Source organism: Hemitrygon akajei, chromosome 10 (genome assembly GCF_048418815.1).
Source record: "Hemitrygon akajei chromosome 10, sHemAka1.3, whole genome shotgun sequence".
Taxonomy (NCBI): domain Eukaryota; kingdom Metazoa; phylum Chordata; class Chondrichthyes; order Myliobatiformes; family Dasyatidae; genus Hemitrygon; species Hemitrygon akajei.
The window spans coordinates 40101399-40121266 of NC_133133.1; the positions used below are offsets into that span (position 1 = coordinate 40101399).

A 19868-nucleotide genomic window follows, 5' to 3' on the forward strand; every position below is an offset into this window, starting at 1 on the left:
AGATAATACAGCAAAGAAAAAAAATCTACAAGACTATAGGAAGAAAAGGCTGGGGATTGGAAGTTAAAGGTGTTCTGGTAGAGAGCTAGTACAGACTTTGAGCTGCAGAGGGGGTTTACCTGGGTTCTGCCTGGACTAGAAGGTAGGAACATTAAGGAAAGGTTAGACAAACTATAAACACGAGGAAATCTGCAGATGCTGGAAATTCAAGCAACACACACAAAATGCTGGTGGAACACAGCAGGCCAGGCAGCACCCATGGGAAGAAGTGCTGTTGACGTTTTGGTCTGAGACCCTTTGTCGGGACTAACTGAAAGAAGAGATAGTAAGAGATTTGAGAGGGGGAGGGGGAGATCCAAAATGACAGGAGAAGACCGGAGGGGGTGGGATGAAGCTAAGAGCTGGAAAGGTGATTGGCAAAAGGGATACAGAGCTGGAGAAGGGAAAGGACCATGGGACGGGAGACCTAGGGAGAAAGAAAGGGGGAGGGGAGCACCAGAGGAAGATGGAGAGCAGGCAAGGAGAGGGACAGAGAGAGAAAAGAGAGAGAGAGAAAAAAAGGGGAAAATAATAAATAAAGAAATAAATAGGGGTGGGATAAGAAGGGGAGGAGGGGCATTAACGGAAGTTAGAGAAATCAATGTTCATGCCATCAGGTTGGAGGCTACCCAGACAGAATATAAGGTGTTGTTCCTCTAACCTGAGTGTGGCTTCATCTTGATAGTAGAGGAGGCTTCGGGTGCTCCCTGGGTTCACTGGGTTCACTGCCCTATTTATTCTTCACAGCGAGTTTAGCTGTCAATACCCATTACTTGAGTGGCAGGTCCCCTCTCCCTACCAAGGAAAAGATACTTCCAGCTAACAAAGTAGTTTAAAACACAGTTCATTTATTTTCAGTGATGCACGTTTAAATCCAAACAACATTCTTAAAACACATTTACAACTCACAAAGGATTTCTGTCTTAAACATTTCCAAATTACAAACAATTTCTAAAACACAAAGCAGAATGGATTTCCAAAATAGAGGTACAATTCCAATTAACTAAAAAGACAGACCACACAAGTTACAGATGAACAAATCATCCATCGCTGAAACTAAAACCAGTTTCAGTCTCTAATTCACCCCATGTTTTTTTTCCACATTTCTTGAAGTTCTTTAGCTCATTCCTAATGTCTGAGTTGTTCTGTACATTTATACCCTTTTCCCCCCTCTTAGATGACTTCACAGGCACAAGATATTTCCTCAGATGTCCTTTTAACACAAACAGTCTGGAAGCATCTTGGAGACATAGATCTTAATTAATGATGAAAAGCTAACTTCTCTGAGTACATAAAACTTCCAAAATTAATAGATCCATCTGATATGCAAACTTCCTTAAACTAAGCAATTTAAAGTCAGCTTGTTTGTTTGAAACAAGCCAAATAAAACAATCCCTTGTCTTACGCTACACCTCTGAGCAGCAATAAAGCAGGTGCAGTAAGCTTCTACAGACAGAGTGGCTGCAAAGCTGCTCAGTAGATAATACTGATACTTTGTTTTAACTTCAAACTGATTACTGCTTTCCATTTCCATTTTAAAAACTGAAGACTGACTTGTTTACAACCAGAAACTAATCAATGCAATATTAGTTGGAAGTTTGCTTACAACTGTTTGCTCTAACAAGTGGCAGCTGCTGTGTTTAGAAAGCAGGATTAGCAAAAAGCCAGGGGGCCCACTGGCCTAAAAGTGTATGTCTATCATAAATTATGAGAGCTTTAGATAGGGGAGCCAGATAGAGTAGAAATGTCAAACACCAGAGTACATGCTTTTATGGTGGGGGAGGGTGTGCCGGGTACATTTAAAAGTGATGTGAGAGGCAAGTTATTTTATGTAGAAAGTAGGTGCCTGGAATAGGTTTCCAAGAGTAGCAGTTTGGTGGAGTTTAAGAGGTGTTTAGATAGATACATGAATATGAAGGGAGATGGATGACAGGCAGGAGGACAATTAACATAAATTGGCATCGAGGTCAGCATGACACCATTGATTAAATAGTTTGTTCAGGGCTATGTTTTATATGTTACTGATATAATGGGCTAAATGGTCTCATTCTGTGCTGATTTTATGATCATTCTATATTCTGTGGTTCTTTCTAGTCCTGCATTTAACCAGACGTTCTTCATGCATGAGGAAGAGTGAGTGGTGGCTGGCATTTTGGTTCTAGCATGTGCTGTAGCCAAGTCTGTATTGTGACTAACTTTCTACACTCCTTTTGTTCATAGACTTTTTCAACAGTGAAGTTTTGATGGGAGTTAAGAATGCAGATGGTTACCTCCATACCTGAGTATATTCTCAGAGATAGTGGGAATTTATCTTGGGTAGAAAGAGGGATTCCATGGGAAAGAGGTGTACTTTTGTAAGTAACAAAGGAGGTCATGGATAAAGCTATCAGAATCAGATTTCTTATCACTTATGTCTAGTATGTCACATTGGCTGTCGCAGCAGCTGTAGAGTGCAATACATAAAAATTACTAAGTGGCAGTAAAATATAAATAGTCAAAACAAGAAATCAAAATAGTGAGGTAGTGTTCATGGACCATTCAGAAATCTGATGGCGGAGAGTAAGAAGCTGTTGCTAAAATGTTGTTGATGCACCTTCAGGCTCCAGGACCTCCTCTCTGATGGTAGTAATGAGAAGTGGGAAAGTCCTGGATGGTGAGGGTCCTTATTTATGGAAGCCCCCTTATTGAGGTACCAGCTTTTGAAAATGCCCTCAATGCTGTATTGAAAAGTAGGGCTACGAGTTGGCAAGAGGTAACGTTAGAGAGAGAGGGGACCTACAATTTTTGTAATATCCAGCAAGGAAAGACCAAAAGCTCAAAAGAAGGGGAAAAATAATACTGAGAGAAAATACCTGTGATATCAAAACAAACGGTGGAAGTTTTAAGGATATATAAATAGGAAGAAGACGATGGAGGTAGGTGGGACGATGGGACGATGGGACTTCTAAGAATCAGACTGGTGAATTAATAACAGAAACCAAACAAATGGGAGATGCATTAAATCAGTTGTTTTTGCATCAGTCTTCACTGTGAAGGATATTGCACTAAAATAAGAGATTACTTAATTTCATGTAACAGGGAGGAACTTGTTAATCCAATCACAAGCAATAATATATCAGTATTATGGAGTTAAAGGCAGACAAGTTGCCAGGACATGACAGCTTGAATCCAAGAAATTTAAAGGAAATAGCTGCACAGAGAGTGACCCATTGGTTGAAAGTTTTAAATCTTTAGAAAGACAAGGATCATACCAGAACTTTGGAAAACAGCCAATGTAAGTTTATTATTCAAAAGGGGGACAGAAGGTGCAAAACTGCAGGTCAGTTAGTTTAACATCTATTGTTGCCAGGATGCTAGCATCAATCAGAGAAGAAATAACTAATTCTTCAGGAAAGCTGAATGTAATCAAATCTAGTCAACATGGTTTTATAAAAATTAAATCATATTTGACAAATTTGCTTGAATGCCTTCAGGATGTGACTCTTCTAGGAGAGCTTATAGAAGGTCAGAGAGGCAGCAAAATATTAACACAAATTCAAGTTCACTCCTATCTCAAGCACACTCTTTTGGAACTACTTTTGGAAGATTATTGCATGTCTTTTTGAAATAGTTTTGGGCAAATCTATATCTTGTGATTCATATTCTTTAAAATGTGGTCAGTTCTTCACTATTAGCTGATGGTTCCATCTGCCCTAAGCTTCACTGAGGCTGGATGAACCCTCTTCACCTGTCAACCACAACACAATATTGGCGAAACATCTGAACATCTCCTTTAACTTTCACACGAGAGCTCCCATCCTCATACTGAACAAAAGTCTGATAATAGTTCTTTGGTCCAAGTACTTTGGTTAGAGGTTTGAATATTAGTTATTTTAAATTATGCACAGTACTGTGTGAAAATCTTTGGCACATGTGTAGCTAGGGTGTCTATGTCTTTTGCACAGTACTGTATTTGTCAATGCAGAGCGGAGAGCGAGTTTGTAAATCTGGCAGGAGCAAAGGATGTTGGATATGGTGAGGGTGGAGGGCTGTGGGAGGGGTTTGGGACAGGTGGCAGAGAAGAAATGCCATGGGCCAGTGTGGTGCGCTTGCAGTCATTTCAAGCCCTGAGACAGCAGGCAAGATAATCTGATTCCAAACAATTGGTTTAATCATTACAGAATGTCTCTCTGGTGCTTCCCACACCCTCCCTTTTTCCTAACCATGACTCACCTCTCCCTGCCCCCTTCCCACTCTCAGTTCACAAATAAAAACCCGTATCAGAATCAGGTTTATCGTAACTCACAGATGTCATGAAATGGGATTTTTGTGAGGGAAGGCAGCAGTACAGTGCAATGCATAAAATTGCTGCACTACTATGTAAAAGTCTTAGGCACCTTAGCTATATACTGAAGACTTTTGTACTGTACATTTTAAAAAATACTAACAGTGATAGTTGATTTGAAGGTTTTAATCAGATTGCATGGCATAGGGGCATGTGCCCATAAATATAGAGTAATGAGCAAATGGTAGCCTAGGAACCACAATTTGAATCTCAGCAGATAGGTTTTACATTTTCCATACCCCCCCCCCCCCCCCCATTGTAAGTAAATCCCAAAAGAATGAAATAAGTGCTTGAAGATGGGAGGGAACATCTTTGGGTATAAAAGGGAGTTTTAAAGTTGAAAAATCGTGGACCTCAGTGCCTTGATCTTAATTGTTCTAAGTATTGCACATTTTCTCCCTCTTTAAGTGTTAGAGCTGTGAAACATTTCCCATTTGCAACCTCACCTTCATCATCCCATTGAAGCCCTTACACTAGCTTAAGTATTTAGCTACCCCATTGCTGATCTGGCTGGACTTCCCACCTTCACTTTGCACACAATCCCTCTTCACTCTTTCGAACCTCTGAATTCTTGCCCTCCACTGGCTCATTAATTTTCAAAGTGCTGAATTAAAACTTTGTGTCCTTGTTTATAAACCATTCCCATACCCTTTGCCTGCCCTTTATTATCCACTCATTCAGCTTTTCCAGTCTAATCTCTGGATTTCTTTTCCTAAAATTTCTCCCTTTTCTCCTCATCTTCAAAAATAATTTCAAAATATATCTCTTCCATCATCAGCACTATTGGCTCTTTCTGCTCAGTATTTGCTCCCTCTAAAACATGACTGTTGTGGACTTTAAAATCAACTTATTCTGCTTACCATGCTCATGTGTTGTGGTTGCTAGGGGAGGATCTTTGACACAACTTCTGTCTGTGTGCATATGGTGTATTAGTGTACTCATGTTTGAGCTGCTAACCTTTCAGTCACATACAGTACTTTATAGAGTATTGTGTGCAGTTCTGGTCTCCATACTTGAGGAAGGAGATACTGGCTTTGGAGGCAGTGCAGAGGAGGTTCACCAGGTTGATTCCAAGGATGAAGGGGTCAGCCTATGAGGAGAGACTGAGTCACCTGGGACTATACTCTCTGGCGTTCAGAAGAATGAGAGGGGATCTTATAGAAACATACAAAATTTTGAAAAGGATAGTTAAGATAAAAGTAGGAAAGTTGTTTCCATTGGTAGGTGAGACTAGAACTAGGGTACACTGCCTCAAGATTCAGGGAAGAAGATTTAGGATGGAGATGAGGAGAAACTGTTTTTCCCAGAGAGTGGTGAATCTGTGGAATTGTCTGCCCAGGGAAGCAGTTGAGGCTTCCTCACTAAATGTATTTAAGAAAGAGTTAGATAGGTTTTTACATGGTAAGGGAATTAAGGGTTATGGGGAAAAGGCAGGTAGATGGAGCTGAGTTTATGAAGAGATCAGCCATGATCTTACTGAATGACGGGACAGGCTCCATGGGCCGGATGGCCTATTCCTGCTCCTATTTCTTATGATCTTATGTAACCTCTATAATATATATATCAATGCAAATATCTAATCAGCCAATCATGTGGCAGCAACTTCATGCATAAAAGCATGCGGACATGGTCAAGAGGCTCAGATCAAATATCAGAATGGGGAAGAAATGTGATGTAAGTGATTTTGTCTGTGGGATGACTGTTGGTGCCAGACAGGGTGGCTTGAGTATCTCGGAAACCGGTAATCTCCTGGGATTTTCACACACAATGATCTCTAGAGTTTACAGAGAATGATGTGATGAACAAAATAAAAGCCTCCTGAGCGGCAGTTTTGTGGTTAGAAATACCTGGCTAATGAGCGGTCAGAGGAGAATAACCAGACTGGTTCAAACTGACAGGAATGTGACAGTAACTCAGATAACCACACATTATTACAACAGTGCTGTGCAGCAGAGCATCTCTGAATGCACAAAATGTTGAACTTTGAAGTGGATGGGCTATAGCAGCAGAAGACCATGAACGTACCCTGTGGTCACTTTATTAGGTACCTCCTAATAAAGTGGCCACTGAGTGTATATTTACTAATCTATTTGCTGATTGGCAACACTCAACATCCTTGTTACAAACTACTCAAGTATTTAGCCTAGAGTTATAAAATGCATTAAACTTCAGGGAAGTTCAATAGACCACTCTGCAGAAAGGAGTGTGAACCTGCAACTCTGCTGAGCTTTCCGCGAAAGATTACAACTAACTCTGTATGGTGCATGGCCGAGAATATCCTAGAGTATTTCCATTATGCTTTACAGGAGAGCCAACCTATGATTCCCCATTTCCTGGCTGTACTCTGTATATAAATGGTGGGTTCTGCAGGTCATCAAGAGGAACAAAGTGCCTCAGAAATGTGTACCTTGTGTCTGATATTGGCTTAAGACATGCTGTTCCACAAAATTAAACTCTGGACAGATCCTACATGTTCCACTGACCCAGCACCTGCAGCTGAATAGAGCAGGAGTACAACACACTCTTCTGAGGGAGAAAAATAACTCGTGATGTGAGTACAAATATATATATATATATATATATATATATATATATATATATATATATATATAAAATATATATAACTTTGCTGTAGTGAGTTGTATTCCCAAGTACAATAAATCTCATTCTCCTCTGGTCAGATTTGTCCATGAGATTTTGATTTTTCTTTTGGCTGGGCACCTTAAACGGGATGTGGGTCTAAACACAAGATGTTCTGCAGAGTCCTGATGAAGAATCCCAGCTTGAAACGTCAACTCTTTATTCCTTTCCATAGATGGCTGCCTGCCCTGCTGGGAAAGTGGGACTATTGTTATTGTAGATGTTCTGAAGTGGTTCATGTAGACTTTGCATAAAGGGATGTCTTCACATTGTGACTAAACATTAGCCTTCCCTTAAATTCCAGTTTTGAATAAAACAAAATATCCTTGGGGAGTAATTTGCTTCTGCTCCCTGGGCCAAGTATGTGTGGGATCACTGCCTGTCAGTTGCATTAGCCTCTCACATTTGGTTCCACAGTGGGACCAAATCTGTGGGAGGTGATAACAACGGCCAGCTTACAGTGCACTCTCTCAACAAGCTTTTGAAAAACTTCTCTTCCCTGTTAAAATTGCCAAACCATTACAAGCTGTGAAATCAGAAAATGTGAAAACAATTAGATCTCCATGTGTTGCCAATATATTCATGTTGTTTGGACTTTGCGCTTGGAGCAGCCTAATCTGAGAAATTGTTATGAGGGAAGTGTGTACGCAATAGAGGCACATTAGCAGAGCACTGTTTTATATTCAGTGTAAACTTGTTTCTGAATTTAAGAGTAACTACATCTGTACTTCCTTAGGTTCACTTCTGTGCTTGTAAACGGAAATGACTCCTTGTGATTTAACATAATAATGGGAGAAGAGATTTTAAAATTGCTGGGTGTGGTGTCATGTTGGCTGTGGACTGTGATTATGTGGCACTTTTCTTGGAATTTTTGTTGCTGATTGATTTCTTACATGACATTAAAGTGAAAGTTGGTATTGGTTTAGGAAAAGTAGGTATGGAAGACCTCTCCAAGTGAATCAAGGACCATGCTGCATTAGAAAAGTTGGAAGAGGGAAGTAATATTTCTTACCTCTGGGATTCGAACAGGAATCACATTCTGTCAATGGATAATCCATTTTGAAGAAATATGTATTTCCAAATGTATATTCAACATATAATGCCCACAAATTAGTGGTTGTAGACAGGTCATATTCTGCATGGAGGTCGGTGTCCAGTGGTGTGCCTCAGGAATCTGTTCTGGGACCCCTTCTCTTCATGATTTTTATAAATAAGACCATAAGATATTGGAACAGAAGTAGGCCATTTGGCCTATCAAGTCTGCTGCACCATTCAATCATGGACTTAGCCAATTCTTCCAATCATCCCCACTCCCCTGCCTTCTCCCCGTACCCTTTGATGCCCTGGCTAATCAAGAACCTACTATTTCTGCCTTAAATGCACCCAATGACTTGGCCTCCACAGCCGCTCGTGGCAACAAATTCCACAGATTTACCACCCTCTGACTTAAAGTAATTTCTCCGCATCTCTGTCCTAAATGGACATCTTTCAATCCTGAAGTTGTTCCCTCATGTCCTAGACTCCCCTACCATGGGAAATTACTTTGCCATACCTAATCTGTTCAGGACTTTTAACATTCAGAATCTTTCTATGAGATCACCCCTCATTCTCCTGAACTCCAGGGAATATGGCCCAAGAGCTGCCGGACATTCCTCATACAGGAACCCTTTCATTCCTGGAAGCATTCTCGTGAATCTTCTCTGAACCCTTTCCAATGTCAGTGTATCCTTTCTAAAATAAGGAACCCAAAACTGCACACAATACTCCAAGTGTGGTCTCATGAGTGCCTTATAGAGCCTCAACATCACATCCCTGTTCTTATATTCTATACCTCTAGAAATGAATGCCAACATTGCATTCACCTTCTTCACCACCAACTCAACCTGGAGGTTAACCTTTAGGGTATCCTGCACAAGGATTCCCAAGTCCCTTTGCATCTCTGCATTTTGAATTCTCTCCCCATCTAAATAATAGTCTGCCCGTTTGTTTCTTCCACCAAAGTGCATGACCATACACTTTCCAACATTGTACTTCATTTGCCACTTCTTGCCCATTCCCCTAAACTATCTAATTTTCTCTGCAGGTTCTCTGTTTCCTCAACACTACCCACTCCTCTACATATCTTTGTATCATTGGCAAATATAGCCACAAATCCATTAATACACTATTTCAAATCATTGACGTACATCGTAAAAAGCAGCATCCCAACATCGACCCCTGTGGAACTCCACTGGTAACCGGCAGCCAGCCAGAATAGGATCCCTTTATTCCCACTCTGTTTTCTGCTGACCAGCCAATACTCCACCCACGCTAGTAACTTCCCTGTAATTCCATGGGCTCTTATCTTGCTAAGCATCCTCATGTATGGCACCTTATCAAAGGCCTTCTGAAAATCCAAGTACACCACATCTACTGTATCTCCTTTGTCTACCCTGCTTGTAATTTCCTCAAAAAATTGCACTAGGTTAGTCAGGCAGGATTTTCCTTTCAGGAAACCATGCTGGCTTTGCCTCCAGGTACTCTGTAATTTCATCCCTAACAATTGATTCCAACAACTTTACAGCCACTGATGTCAGGCTAACAGGTCTATAGTTTCCTTTCTGCTGCCTCCCACCCTTAAATAGTGGAGTAACATTTGCAATGCCAGAATCTATCGATTTTTGAAAGATCATCATTAATGCCTTCTCAATGTCTCCCTCTACTTTCTCCAGAACCTGAGGGTTCATCAGGTCCAGGAGATTTATCCACCCTCAGACCAGTAAGCTTCTGAGCACCTTCTCAGTAGTAATTTTCACTGCACATACTTCACTTCCTGACATTCTTGAATGTCCGGTATACTGCAGATGTCTTCCACTGTGAAGGCATAATCAGTTCCTCTGCCATCTCTGAGTCTTTCATTACAATATCATCAGTCTCATTTTCTATTGGTCCTCTGTTTGCCCTCAACTCTGTTTTACCCTTTATATACTTGAAAAAAAGCTTTTAGTATGTTTGATATTAGTCACCAGCTTCCTTTCATAATTCATCTTTTCCTTCTGAAAGTTTTTAAAAGCTTCCCAATCCTTTATCTTCCCACTAGCTTTGATTTCAAGTCAAGTCAAGTCACGTTTATTGTTATTTCGACTATAAACTGCTGGTACAGTACACAGTAAAAACAAAACAACATTCCTCCTGGTCCCTGGTGCTACTTGAAACAACACAAAACTGCACTAAACCATGTGAAACAGCACAAGGCTACACTGGACTATGTAAAACAACATAAAAACTGCAATAGACTACAGACCTGCACAGGACTACATAAAGTGCACAAAACAGTGCAGGGCAGTACAATAATTAATAAACAGGACAATAGGCACAGTAGAGGACAAATTACAATATAATAATAAATGATGTAGATGTCAGTCTAGACTCTGAGTATTGAGGAGTCTGATGGCTTGGGGGAAGAAATTGTTGCACAGTCTGGTCGTGAGAGCCCGAATGCTTCGGTACCTTATGCCAGATGGCAGGAGGGAGAAGAGTTTGTATGAGGGGTGTGTGGGGTCCTTCACAATGCTGTTAGCTTTGTGGGTGCAGTGTGTGGTGTAAATGTCTGTAATGGCGGGAAGAGAGACACCAATGATCTTCTCAGCTGACCTCCGAGACGATGCAATTCCCGAACCAGGCAGTGATGCAGCTGCTCAGGATGCTCTCACTACATCCTTGTATTTCCTTGTATGCCCTCTCTTTTGCTTTTACTTTGGCTCTGACTTCACTTGTCAGTCATGGTAGTGTCCTTCTTCCATTTGAAAATTTCTTCTTATTTGGAATATATCTGCCTTGCACTTCCCTCATTTTTCACAGAAACTCCAGCCCTTGCTGCTCTGCTGTCCTTCTTGTTACTGTCTCTTTCCAGTCAACCTTGGCCAGTTCCCCTCTCATGCCATTGTAATTTCCTTTATTCCACTAAAATACCGACACAATGGAATTTAGTTTCTCCTTCTCAAATTTTGAAGTGAACTCGATCATATTGTGATCACTGTCCTCCGAGGGTTCCTTAAATTTAAGCTCTCTTATCGCCTCTGGATCATTACACAACACCCAATCCAGCACAGCTGTTCCCCTAGTGGGTTGAACAATAAGCTGTTGTAAAAAGCCATCCCTTAGATGTTCTACACATTCTCTGTCTCGAGGTCCTGTACAGGCCTGGTTTTCCCAATCCACTTTCATGTTAAAATCCCCAATGATTATCATAACATTGCCCTTCTGACACGCCTTTTCTATCTCCTGCTGTAATTTGAAATCCACATCCCGGCTGCTGTTTTCAGGCCTGTATACAACTGCCATTAGGGTCCTTTTACCCTTGCCATTTCTTAACTCGATCCATAGAGACTCTACACCTTCCAATCCTACGTCATCCCTTTCTAATGATTTAATTTTTTTTTATACACAGGGCCACACCAGCAACTCTGCTTACTAACCCATGTTTCCGATACACCGTATCGTTCAGCTCCCAATGGCAGCCGTCCTTTAGCCAAGTTTCAGAGATGGCCACCATGTCATACTTGCTAATCTGTAGCTGAATTTCAAGATCATCCATTTTCCTTCTTATGCTGCGTGCATTCAAATATAACACTTTCAGTCCAGTATTTGTTGCCTTCTGTTTTACCTGCACCACGCCTCTATTGCCCTGTAACTCATTCTACTGGTTGTGATTATGCCTCATCTCCTGCCTGTCCTTTCTATCATCTCTATTGCACGCTATATCTGATTTATTTCTGTTTTCCCCTTCCTCAGCCCTATCACTCTTGTTCCCAAATTAGTTTCAACCCTCCCTAACAGCTCTATTGAACCTGCCTGCTAGTATATTGGATCCCTTTGGGTTCAAGTGTAATCCATCCTTTTTGTGCAGGTCGTACCTCTCCCAGAAGAGGCCTAGGTGATCCAGGAACCCAAAGCCTTGCCCCCTACACCAGTCTCTTAGCTAAACAACCTGGATGAGGAAGTGGAGGGATGGGTTAGTAAATTTGCTGATGTCACAAAGGTTGGAGGTATTGTGGATGGTGTGGAGGGCTGTCAGAGGTTACAGCGGGACATCGAAAGGATACAAAACTGGGCTGAGAAGTGGCAGATAGAGTTCAACCCAGACAAGTGTGAGGTAGTTCATTTTGGCAGGTCAAGTATGATGGCAGAATATAGTATTAATTTTAAGACTCTTGGCAGTGTGGAGGATCAGAGGGATCTTGGGGTCCGAGTCTATAGAACACTCAAAGCTGCTGTGCAGGTTGACTGTGTGGTTAAGAAGGTATATGGCGCATCGACCTTCATCAATCATGGGATTGAGATTAAGAGCTGAGAGGTAATGTTACAGCTATATAGGACTCTGGTCAGACCCCACTTGGAGTACTGCACTCATTTCTGGTCACCTCACTACAGGAAAGGTGCAGAGGAGATTTACAAGGATGTTGCCTGGATTGGGAAGCATGCCTTATGAGATTAGGTTGAGTGAGCTTGGCCTTTTTTCCTTGGAGTGACAGAGGATGAGAGATGACCTGATAGAGGTGTTCAAGATGATGAGAGGCATTGATTGTGTGGATAGTCAGAGGATTTTTCCCAGGGCTGAAATGGCTAGCACAACAGGACACACGTTAAGGTGCTTGGAAGTAAGTACAGAGGAGATGTCGGGGTAAGTTTTTTTTATACAGTGAGTAATGAGTGCATGGAATGGGCTGCCGGCGACGGTGGTGGAGGCGGATACGATAGGGTCTTTTAAGACACTCTTGGACAGGTATGTGGAGCTCAGCAAAATTGAGGGCTTTGGGTAACCCTAGGTAGTTCTAAGGTAAGGACATGTTCAGCACAGCTTTGTGGGCCGAAGGGCCTGTAGTGTGCTGTAGGCTTTCAATGTTTCTATATTTCAAATAGGCTGCACTGAAAAAGCTGTATTCAGCTTAAGTTAGTTCACAGAGAAGATGTATATTTGATGTTGCCACTACAGAAAAATTTCCTTACAAGGCAAGATTGAATGGTCTGGGGTTGTTTTATTTAGAACTAATAAAGCTGAGGGTGGTCGTGATTGATATCCATAGATAAAATGAGGGTCTTGGAAAGAAAAGACATGTTACTCTGAGCAGAAGGGTCAAAACCAAAAAGTATAGATTTAAAGTAGGAGGACTGGAATAAGGAAAATTTCACATGTATGATGGCAGGAATGTGGAGCTCATTTCTTTTAAAATGTACTTGTCTCTGTGTATGAACAGCTGTGGCCCACAGACCTAAAGACCAAGGTGAGATTAGACTGAGAAACTCTTTCCAGTCAAGGGCCAAATGATCACCTTGTGTGGCATAGGTTTTCTATAACTCAAATGCCAACTAATTTTGCATTATACATTAATACAAAATCTGTGCTAGCAGAGGAGTTTCCACTGACTTTCTGACCTTCTCCAATAAGTGCCTGGAATGTTTATTTGAACATTTGAAAGACCTCTGAAATCAGCAGGATTGCTGTTTAAACAGTACAATTGTGCCTGATTATGGTACTATTAGAAATTTATATAACACTTTTCCTTCCTGTTTGCTGTCCTGCTGGGAAAAGCCGTTGGTTTATTCGGGCAAGGCTAGGGAGTAAAATAAACACTTGTAAATGCCATTTGTTTCAATGGCTGCGGCAGGCTGGTGTTTCTAATGGGGGTATCAACAACAAACAGTGCTTGCATATTGAACCAAATTGTTGAAAAACAAATGCAGGTTTAATTGGAGAGAGAACGATCCTAGGATTTGAATGATAGAAGCCTCACTACTGTACCAGTACAGGGTGACAAACAAGAGAAAACATGCAGATGCTGGAAATCCAAGCAACACACACAAAATGCTGGAGGAACTCAGCAGGACAGGCAGCATCTGTGGAGAAAAGTACAGTCAATTTTTCACTCTGAAACCCTTCGGTAGGACTGGAGAGAAAAATCTGAGGGGTAGATGGGGGGAGGGGGAGAGAGAGAAACACCAAGTGATAGGTGAAACACTTCCCCTATCTCACTTTATCTCACTGCCCTCTAATGCTCCTCCTCCCATTTCCTTTCTTCCGTGACCTCTGTCTCTTTCACCAATCAGCTTCCCAGCTCTTTACTTCACCCCTCCCCCTCCAGGTTTCACCTATCACCTGGTGTTTCTCTCTCCCTCCTCCCCCACATTTTAAATCTACTCCTCAGCTTTTCTTCTCCCGTCCTGCCGACAAGGGTTTCGGCCTGAAACGTCGACTGTACTTTTTTTCCCATCGATGCTCCTGGCCTGCTGAGTTCCCTCAGCATCCTGTGTGTAGTACAGGGTGATCTTTGCTGCCATATGATTGATTACATGCAGAAAGTCCTCGGAGCACGTGGGTGGAAAAGGTGAATTTATACGATTCTTTTGCTGGAAGAAATGCATACATCCAAAATGTCACTCCTGTCTCAATAAACTGCCGAGGAAAACCTTGTAATTGTAAGATAACTCAACAAACCTCAGGTTATCTAGCTATGAAAATGTTACGTCTTAACTGGAGTTTACCTGCTTGGCTTCACTTAGTCTCATTCATTTGAGATTGGACTAATTCTTTTGAATGTATTAAATGGAGAAGTTTAGGAACAGGTACATATTGTACTCTTGCAGTTAAAAACAAACTGTTGGAGCAACTTTGGCTGTGTCTGTTGAGGGCAATGATCATTCCAGGACGAGACCCTTCCTCTGGTACTGCACTACCCTCAGAATGTTTTATGTTACCAAGCTGAAATTAAGGTGGCATTTTGTTTGCATCCTTTTAGATGTTTATTATGTTTACTCTACAATAATCCTTTTTTTCCCCCTATCTTATTGTAGGTACTCTCAATCACTTACTGTCAGCAGCTAGACTTCTTTTCCACAGTTTTCAGAGATGTGAACACACAAGAGGAAATCTGAAGTTTGTTTCCGTCTGAAGCAGAGCCTCATAGTTCTTGGACATGGACTCATCAGCAGCAACCTTCCAATCAAAAGACTGAAGCATAATAAAAGAAAGTGAAGCTCATGTTGCTGAAATTTATGATCCATTTACATAATGAACTTTGATCACGCATAATTGGTTTGAATGTTGTCGGTGAAGCCTGTAAAATTTGAAGAAGCTGTGCAGGGGCATGTGTTTTCTGTAACGCCAGCACACCCAGCCTTTACCCTGTTTGATGCATAACAGAATGAAGGGAGTGATGGCTGATAACCTGGACCTCAGTTTCCTCACAGAAGATGAGTATCAGGCAGTCCTGAAGGTAGTTCAGAGGGATTCTGAGCTCAAGCAAAAGGACAGTGAACGGATTAGGTGAGATCTTTGATTTTATGTAGTAGTAGTTTGCTGACGAATACTCCAAGCTGTATTGTTGATCCCACGCCTATATTGCAAGTATAAACTTGCTATCTCTGCAGAATGTCTACCGACTTCTAGATAAATTACTGCTGACCTCAAATGATTGTGTATCTGTCACTCCTCCCAAATGAGGCTGAAATACCTTCATAAAATCACCATCTTGTTAATTTAATCTTTAGTTTGTCAGTTTTCTAAACTTATTGTGAATCTTCAATACATGGAAATTAATTTTATCAAAAGAAACAAATTTTGCTGGCAGGTTAAACATCTTTGTGTACCTGTCTCTGTACAGCATCATGTGATTTGTTTCCTGATGAGTTATTTGGTTGTCAGCAGGAAGGCCAACCCTTTAACATTTTCAGCACAAGAGGTAATTTTGGCACATTGTACTAATAACAGTTGCTGCTGTAAGGATTACTCGCAAAATGTTCCCATTTCATATTCTTTATTTGATGATGTAGATAATTCTGCCCACATATTAATCTGGTAGTATACTTAAATTTTTTCCTCTCTAAGCTTACAACTAGGGTTTCAAAGGTAGGGAAATGTATACAATAGTTTTCTTCACAACCATCCACAAAAACAGAGGAGTGCCCCCAAAGAATGAACGATAGTTAAATGTTAGAACCCCAAAGTTCCCCCCAGCTCTCCTCCCTCCAGCGCGTAGGCGGCAGCAAGCAATGATCACCCCTCCCCCCACCAGCAAATAAAAGCATCTGCACCCGCCACCGAGCACTCAACCATGCAGCAAAGACACAGACTGGTAGTACCCCAAAGATTACTCGTTCACCCGGTATTCAACATACCACAGGCTCTCTCTCTCTCCTTAATAAGGGAGAAAGAGGTATCTCTGTTTCACAGCGAGAAGCGAGACATTAGAAACAACTTGCTGGTTTACAATGTTAAACCATTGCATCACTTTCTCCGAGCTCTGTGCCCAAAGATTTCAGGTCTCTGGGCACACAGCCATAGGTCTTCCAATTCCCACGACACACCGATCTCCTGCCCAGACACCGACCTTCAATCCGCCCATCTCCAGAGCCATGAAATTTCGGGCCTCTGAAGGTGAGTGAAGCTCATAGTCCGCACCCTTGGCAAGTCGAATAATGGCTAGTCGTGAAACCCCTAGAGTGGGTCCCATTCCCGCAAAGAACTGTAGTCAGCGTGTAACTCCAGACAGGGTTTTCAAAAGAACACTGAAAGGGAAAAATTGAGATATTAATGATGGAAATAGAGCTGTTTCCAAAGATGCAAGCAAAGGAGTCGCCATTAGGCGCCGTTGACTCTCCTAAGCTCCTCCTCCTTGAGAGTACATGATGCTACGTTCTGCTACAGCTTTCAGCGTTGTGGAAAGTGGTGTATATTTCCAATGCTGGGTAATTACAGTGCAGATGTTATGAATCTGAAGTGATTCAGATTTAAGACCACAAGGCAAAGGAACAGAATTGGGCCATTTGGCCCATTGAATCTGCTCGGCTATTTGAACATGGCTTATTTATTTTCCCTCTCAACCTCAGTCTCCTGCCTTGTCCCCTTAATTTTTGACTCCCTTATGACATCAAGGTAACTCAGTACACTTGTGATGTTGATGTTTAATTGATTATCACACTAATTGTAATGATTGTTTTGTGCCAGAAATGACCTCTTACTCTATTTCACCGCACTTTCCTTTCCTTTCCTAGCCCTGAGGTAAATTTCCCTACTTGACTAGAAGGCTACGTGACTGAATGTAGTTTCTGATGTGAAGTAACATGGTGTCTAGTTGCAAACTCTCTGCACCTTCTCTAGGACAGTACAGCAATCCATTCAAGATGAAAAGCAAAAGAAGCTTGTTACTGGACAGTGGTTTGATGAGGTTAAAGCAAAACGATACAGAGATGCTTTACTTGGAGTGGATCTGATCAAGGCCTCGATAAGAAGAGAAAATCCCATTAAGCATGGTAAATTATTTCTCATTCATTAAATGATTAAATCACCAGAACAATCTTACTGTGTGTAAATAGGACCAACAATGCATTTGATGTACTGGTAATAATATATTCCAGGAATTATGCACTTTGAAATTTATTCTCCGCTTGGAATGGTATCATGTGTTCATGAAGGAATGATCGGCACATCTTAAATTGTTAAGGGCTTTTGAATTGTATAAGCTGGCTGTTTCCTGGAAGAGAGGATATAACCAGCCTTGAATTTAGCTTTGCCAAATACCAAATGGTCAAGATCTTGATGATGTTTTAGGCAAATTAACTTTACCATAAGCCCAAGCACTACATGCAGTTGGATGCTTTATGGAGGTCTGTATGGGGACTACTGGGTGTGAGCAGTAATGTCATTTGGAGTAAAGGTATCGAAAACTACTGAAGGAACTCAGTGGATCAAGCAGCATTTGTGGAGGCAGAGAGATAATCAATGTTTCAGGTCAAGAGCCTGCATCAGGAGAGTGAAGGTGTGGCATTTACAAAGATGCCTAATCAACAGAGCCCTGTTTCTGCTTGAGCAGATGCCAAGCACTGCTATTTCAGATGATCAGAATTGGAAGGGATTACAGGAAAGTACTAAGTGTGTTAAATTGCAAACAATAGGGAAATGGACAGAGATGGGATGGAAGACAAGGGCAACATCAAAATGGGAGTTCACCTTTTATGAAGTTTGGTTTCTTTTGGGGGTGGGTGATGAAGGAATTGCTTTCTTAAGTTGAATTTTTGTGGTCTCTTTAGCAATATGATCTGGACCCTCAAATACCGCATGTTAGGTGTTCAGTGTATGTATTGGCATTAAGTACATTTCTGTTTAAATTTAAACATTGTTTTATTAAATCAAAAGTGGATTCCCTTATACTATTTGCTTACTTCATGATATTTATATTGTAATGTTTTTAAAATTGTACACCCACTTTTCATTATTAAAGCATTAGCTTTGAGAATGAGATCTATACTCAGCTCTGTGAATTTTATCTCCAATTGCTGTTACTAGGATATTGAAAAAGCTTGAATCAGTTTACCTTATTTCCAATGTTCTGGAAGCTTTGGATCACATTTTTGCAGACATGCACAATTCTCCTCTGTCAGGATACACATGGCAACAAGACAGGCCAGACCTGTTGGGCAGCATTTTGCGAACGGTGAAGCAGCAGTTCACTGTTGTTTTATGTGTTTTTCTGCCCAACTTTAATGGCTTTGTCTCTTTCTTCATATCAGGGGTCAGAGATGAGCATCAATTAAACTCGTGCATAATTACAATATTTCTGCCTGTTCATTTATAGAATATCTGAAAGGACTGGGGCTCTCAAGGTCATTGAATGGGGATCTGAAGGCAACTCTGTGGAACTAAGTTTAGAAAAACTTTTCTTTGTTCTTTAATATAGATTGTGTAAGTTGGGTCTCAGCCAGTGCTCCAGATGTTACAACAGGCTTTGAAATTTGTTCCCACAGCTCTGAGAAAAGTGCAGTGTACTTGAAAATATGCGCAACCTGGAACAGAATGAGATTGTACTGCTGAAACCCAGTGGAAGTTTGACTCCTACGTTTCCATTGGGATTCATTGTCAGCACCAAAAATGCAATTCTGTAAAGAGATTTGCCCCAGTGACATCTGCAATAAAGCCATGCCCACTTTTGCATTACAGTCTGATTTTCTTTCAAACCCTCTGGTTTTTTTAAAAAGCTTTGTTTACTTCTCAGTAGCACTCTAAGGTGTAGACAAAAAGAAGACAATTTCACTGATTTTTTTCCCCTTCAGTATGAAGGATGATTACAGGCTTCCCCTAAACTCAGACACATAAAGACTGTTGCAGGCACAGGATTTTCACTCCAAGTAGAACCTTCAAAGCAGCCTTCCTGCAAGTAAGGCTGATCAGTGATAGGTAACATTAACAGTGATTATCTGCAACAATGGCAGGTTGAGCTAAAGGCACAAAAGGTGTTGTTTCAAGAGCAGGTCAGAAGCCCGGTGTCTTACCTTGAGTGATTCACCTCCTTGCCCCAATTCCTCTCCTCTACCTATATGGCTCTAAAATATTCTCTACTCACCACTGTAGTAATACCCAAACCACACAATGCAATTCAGGACAAAATGGCTCATTTAATTTGTACCCCATCCATTACCATTTTCACTCCCACCACTAGTGTAAAATATACTTCTAAGAGTGTAGCGCCTATCAAAGGCATTAAAGTTTCTCACCTGGGATTGCATAGCGCCTGCAGTATCCTTGACCAAGGGCAAGAGTAGCAGGCACTTGGGAACACCACCACCAGCAGGTTCCCATTCAAGCACCTCTCAATCCTGCTTTGGAAATAAATTGTCACTGCTGCTATATCCTGGAACTCTCTACCCAGCGCTGTGAAGGTACCTCCGGCAGAGGGGCCGCTGTCCGCTCATGGAGCCTTTCAGTAGAATCTGCCGTTTCCTTTCTTAGGGAGCCTTGAAGACAACCCTGCAGCTCACTGGTTGATTTATGCTCAAGAGGTGTTCTTCTGCACAAACTTTGCCATGGGGGCAGGTAATAGGGCATGGTCTAGCT

The 19868-nt window shown here is 41.4% G+C and overlaps 1 protein-coding gene across 7 annotated transcripts in view; it reads left to right on the top strand.

Moving 5' to 3' along the window:
- The window catches only part of LOC140734305 (synaptotagmin-like protein 2), a 100762-nt gene that overhangs the window by 20347 nt on the left and 60547 nt on the right, over positions 1–19868 (top strand). For all 7 annotated transcript variants that reach the window (XM_073058088.1, XM_073058084.1, XM_073058087.1 and 4 more), the window contains exons 2-3: positions 14834–15305; positions 17139–17290. In XM_073058088.1, coding sequence (XP_072914189.1) covers positions 15172–15305; positions 17139–17290 — 286 coding nt within the window. In that variant the 5' untranslated portion in view covers positions 14834–15171. The remainder of the gene's footprint in view (positions 1–14833; positions 15306–17138; positions 17291–19868) is intronic.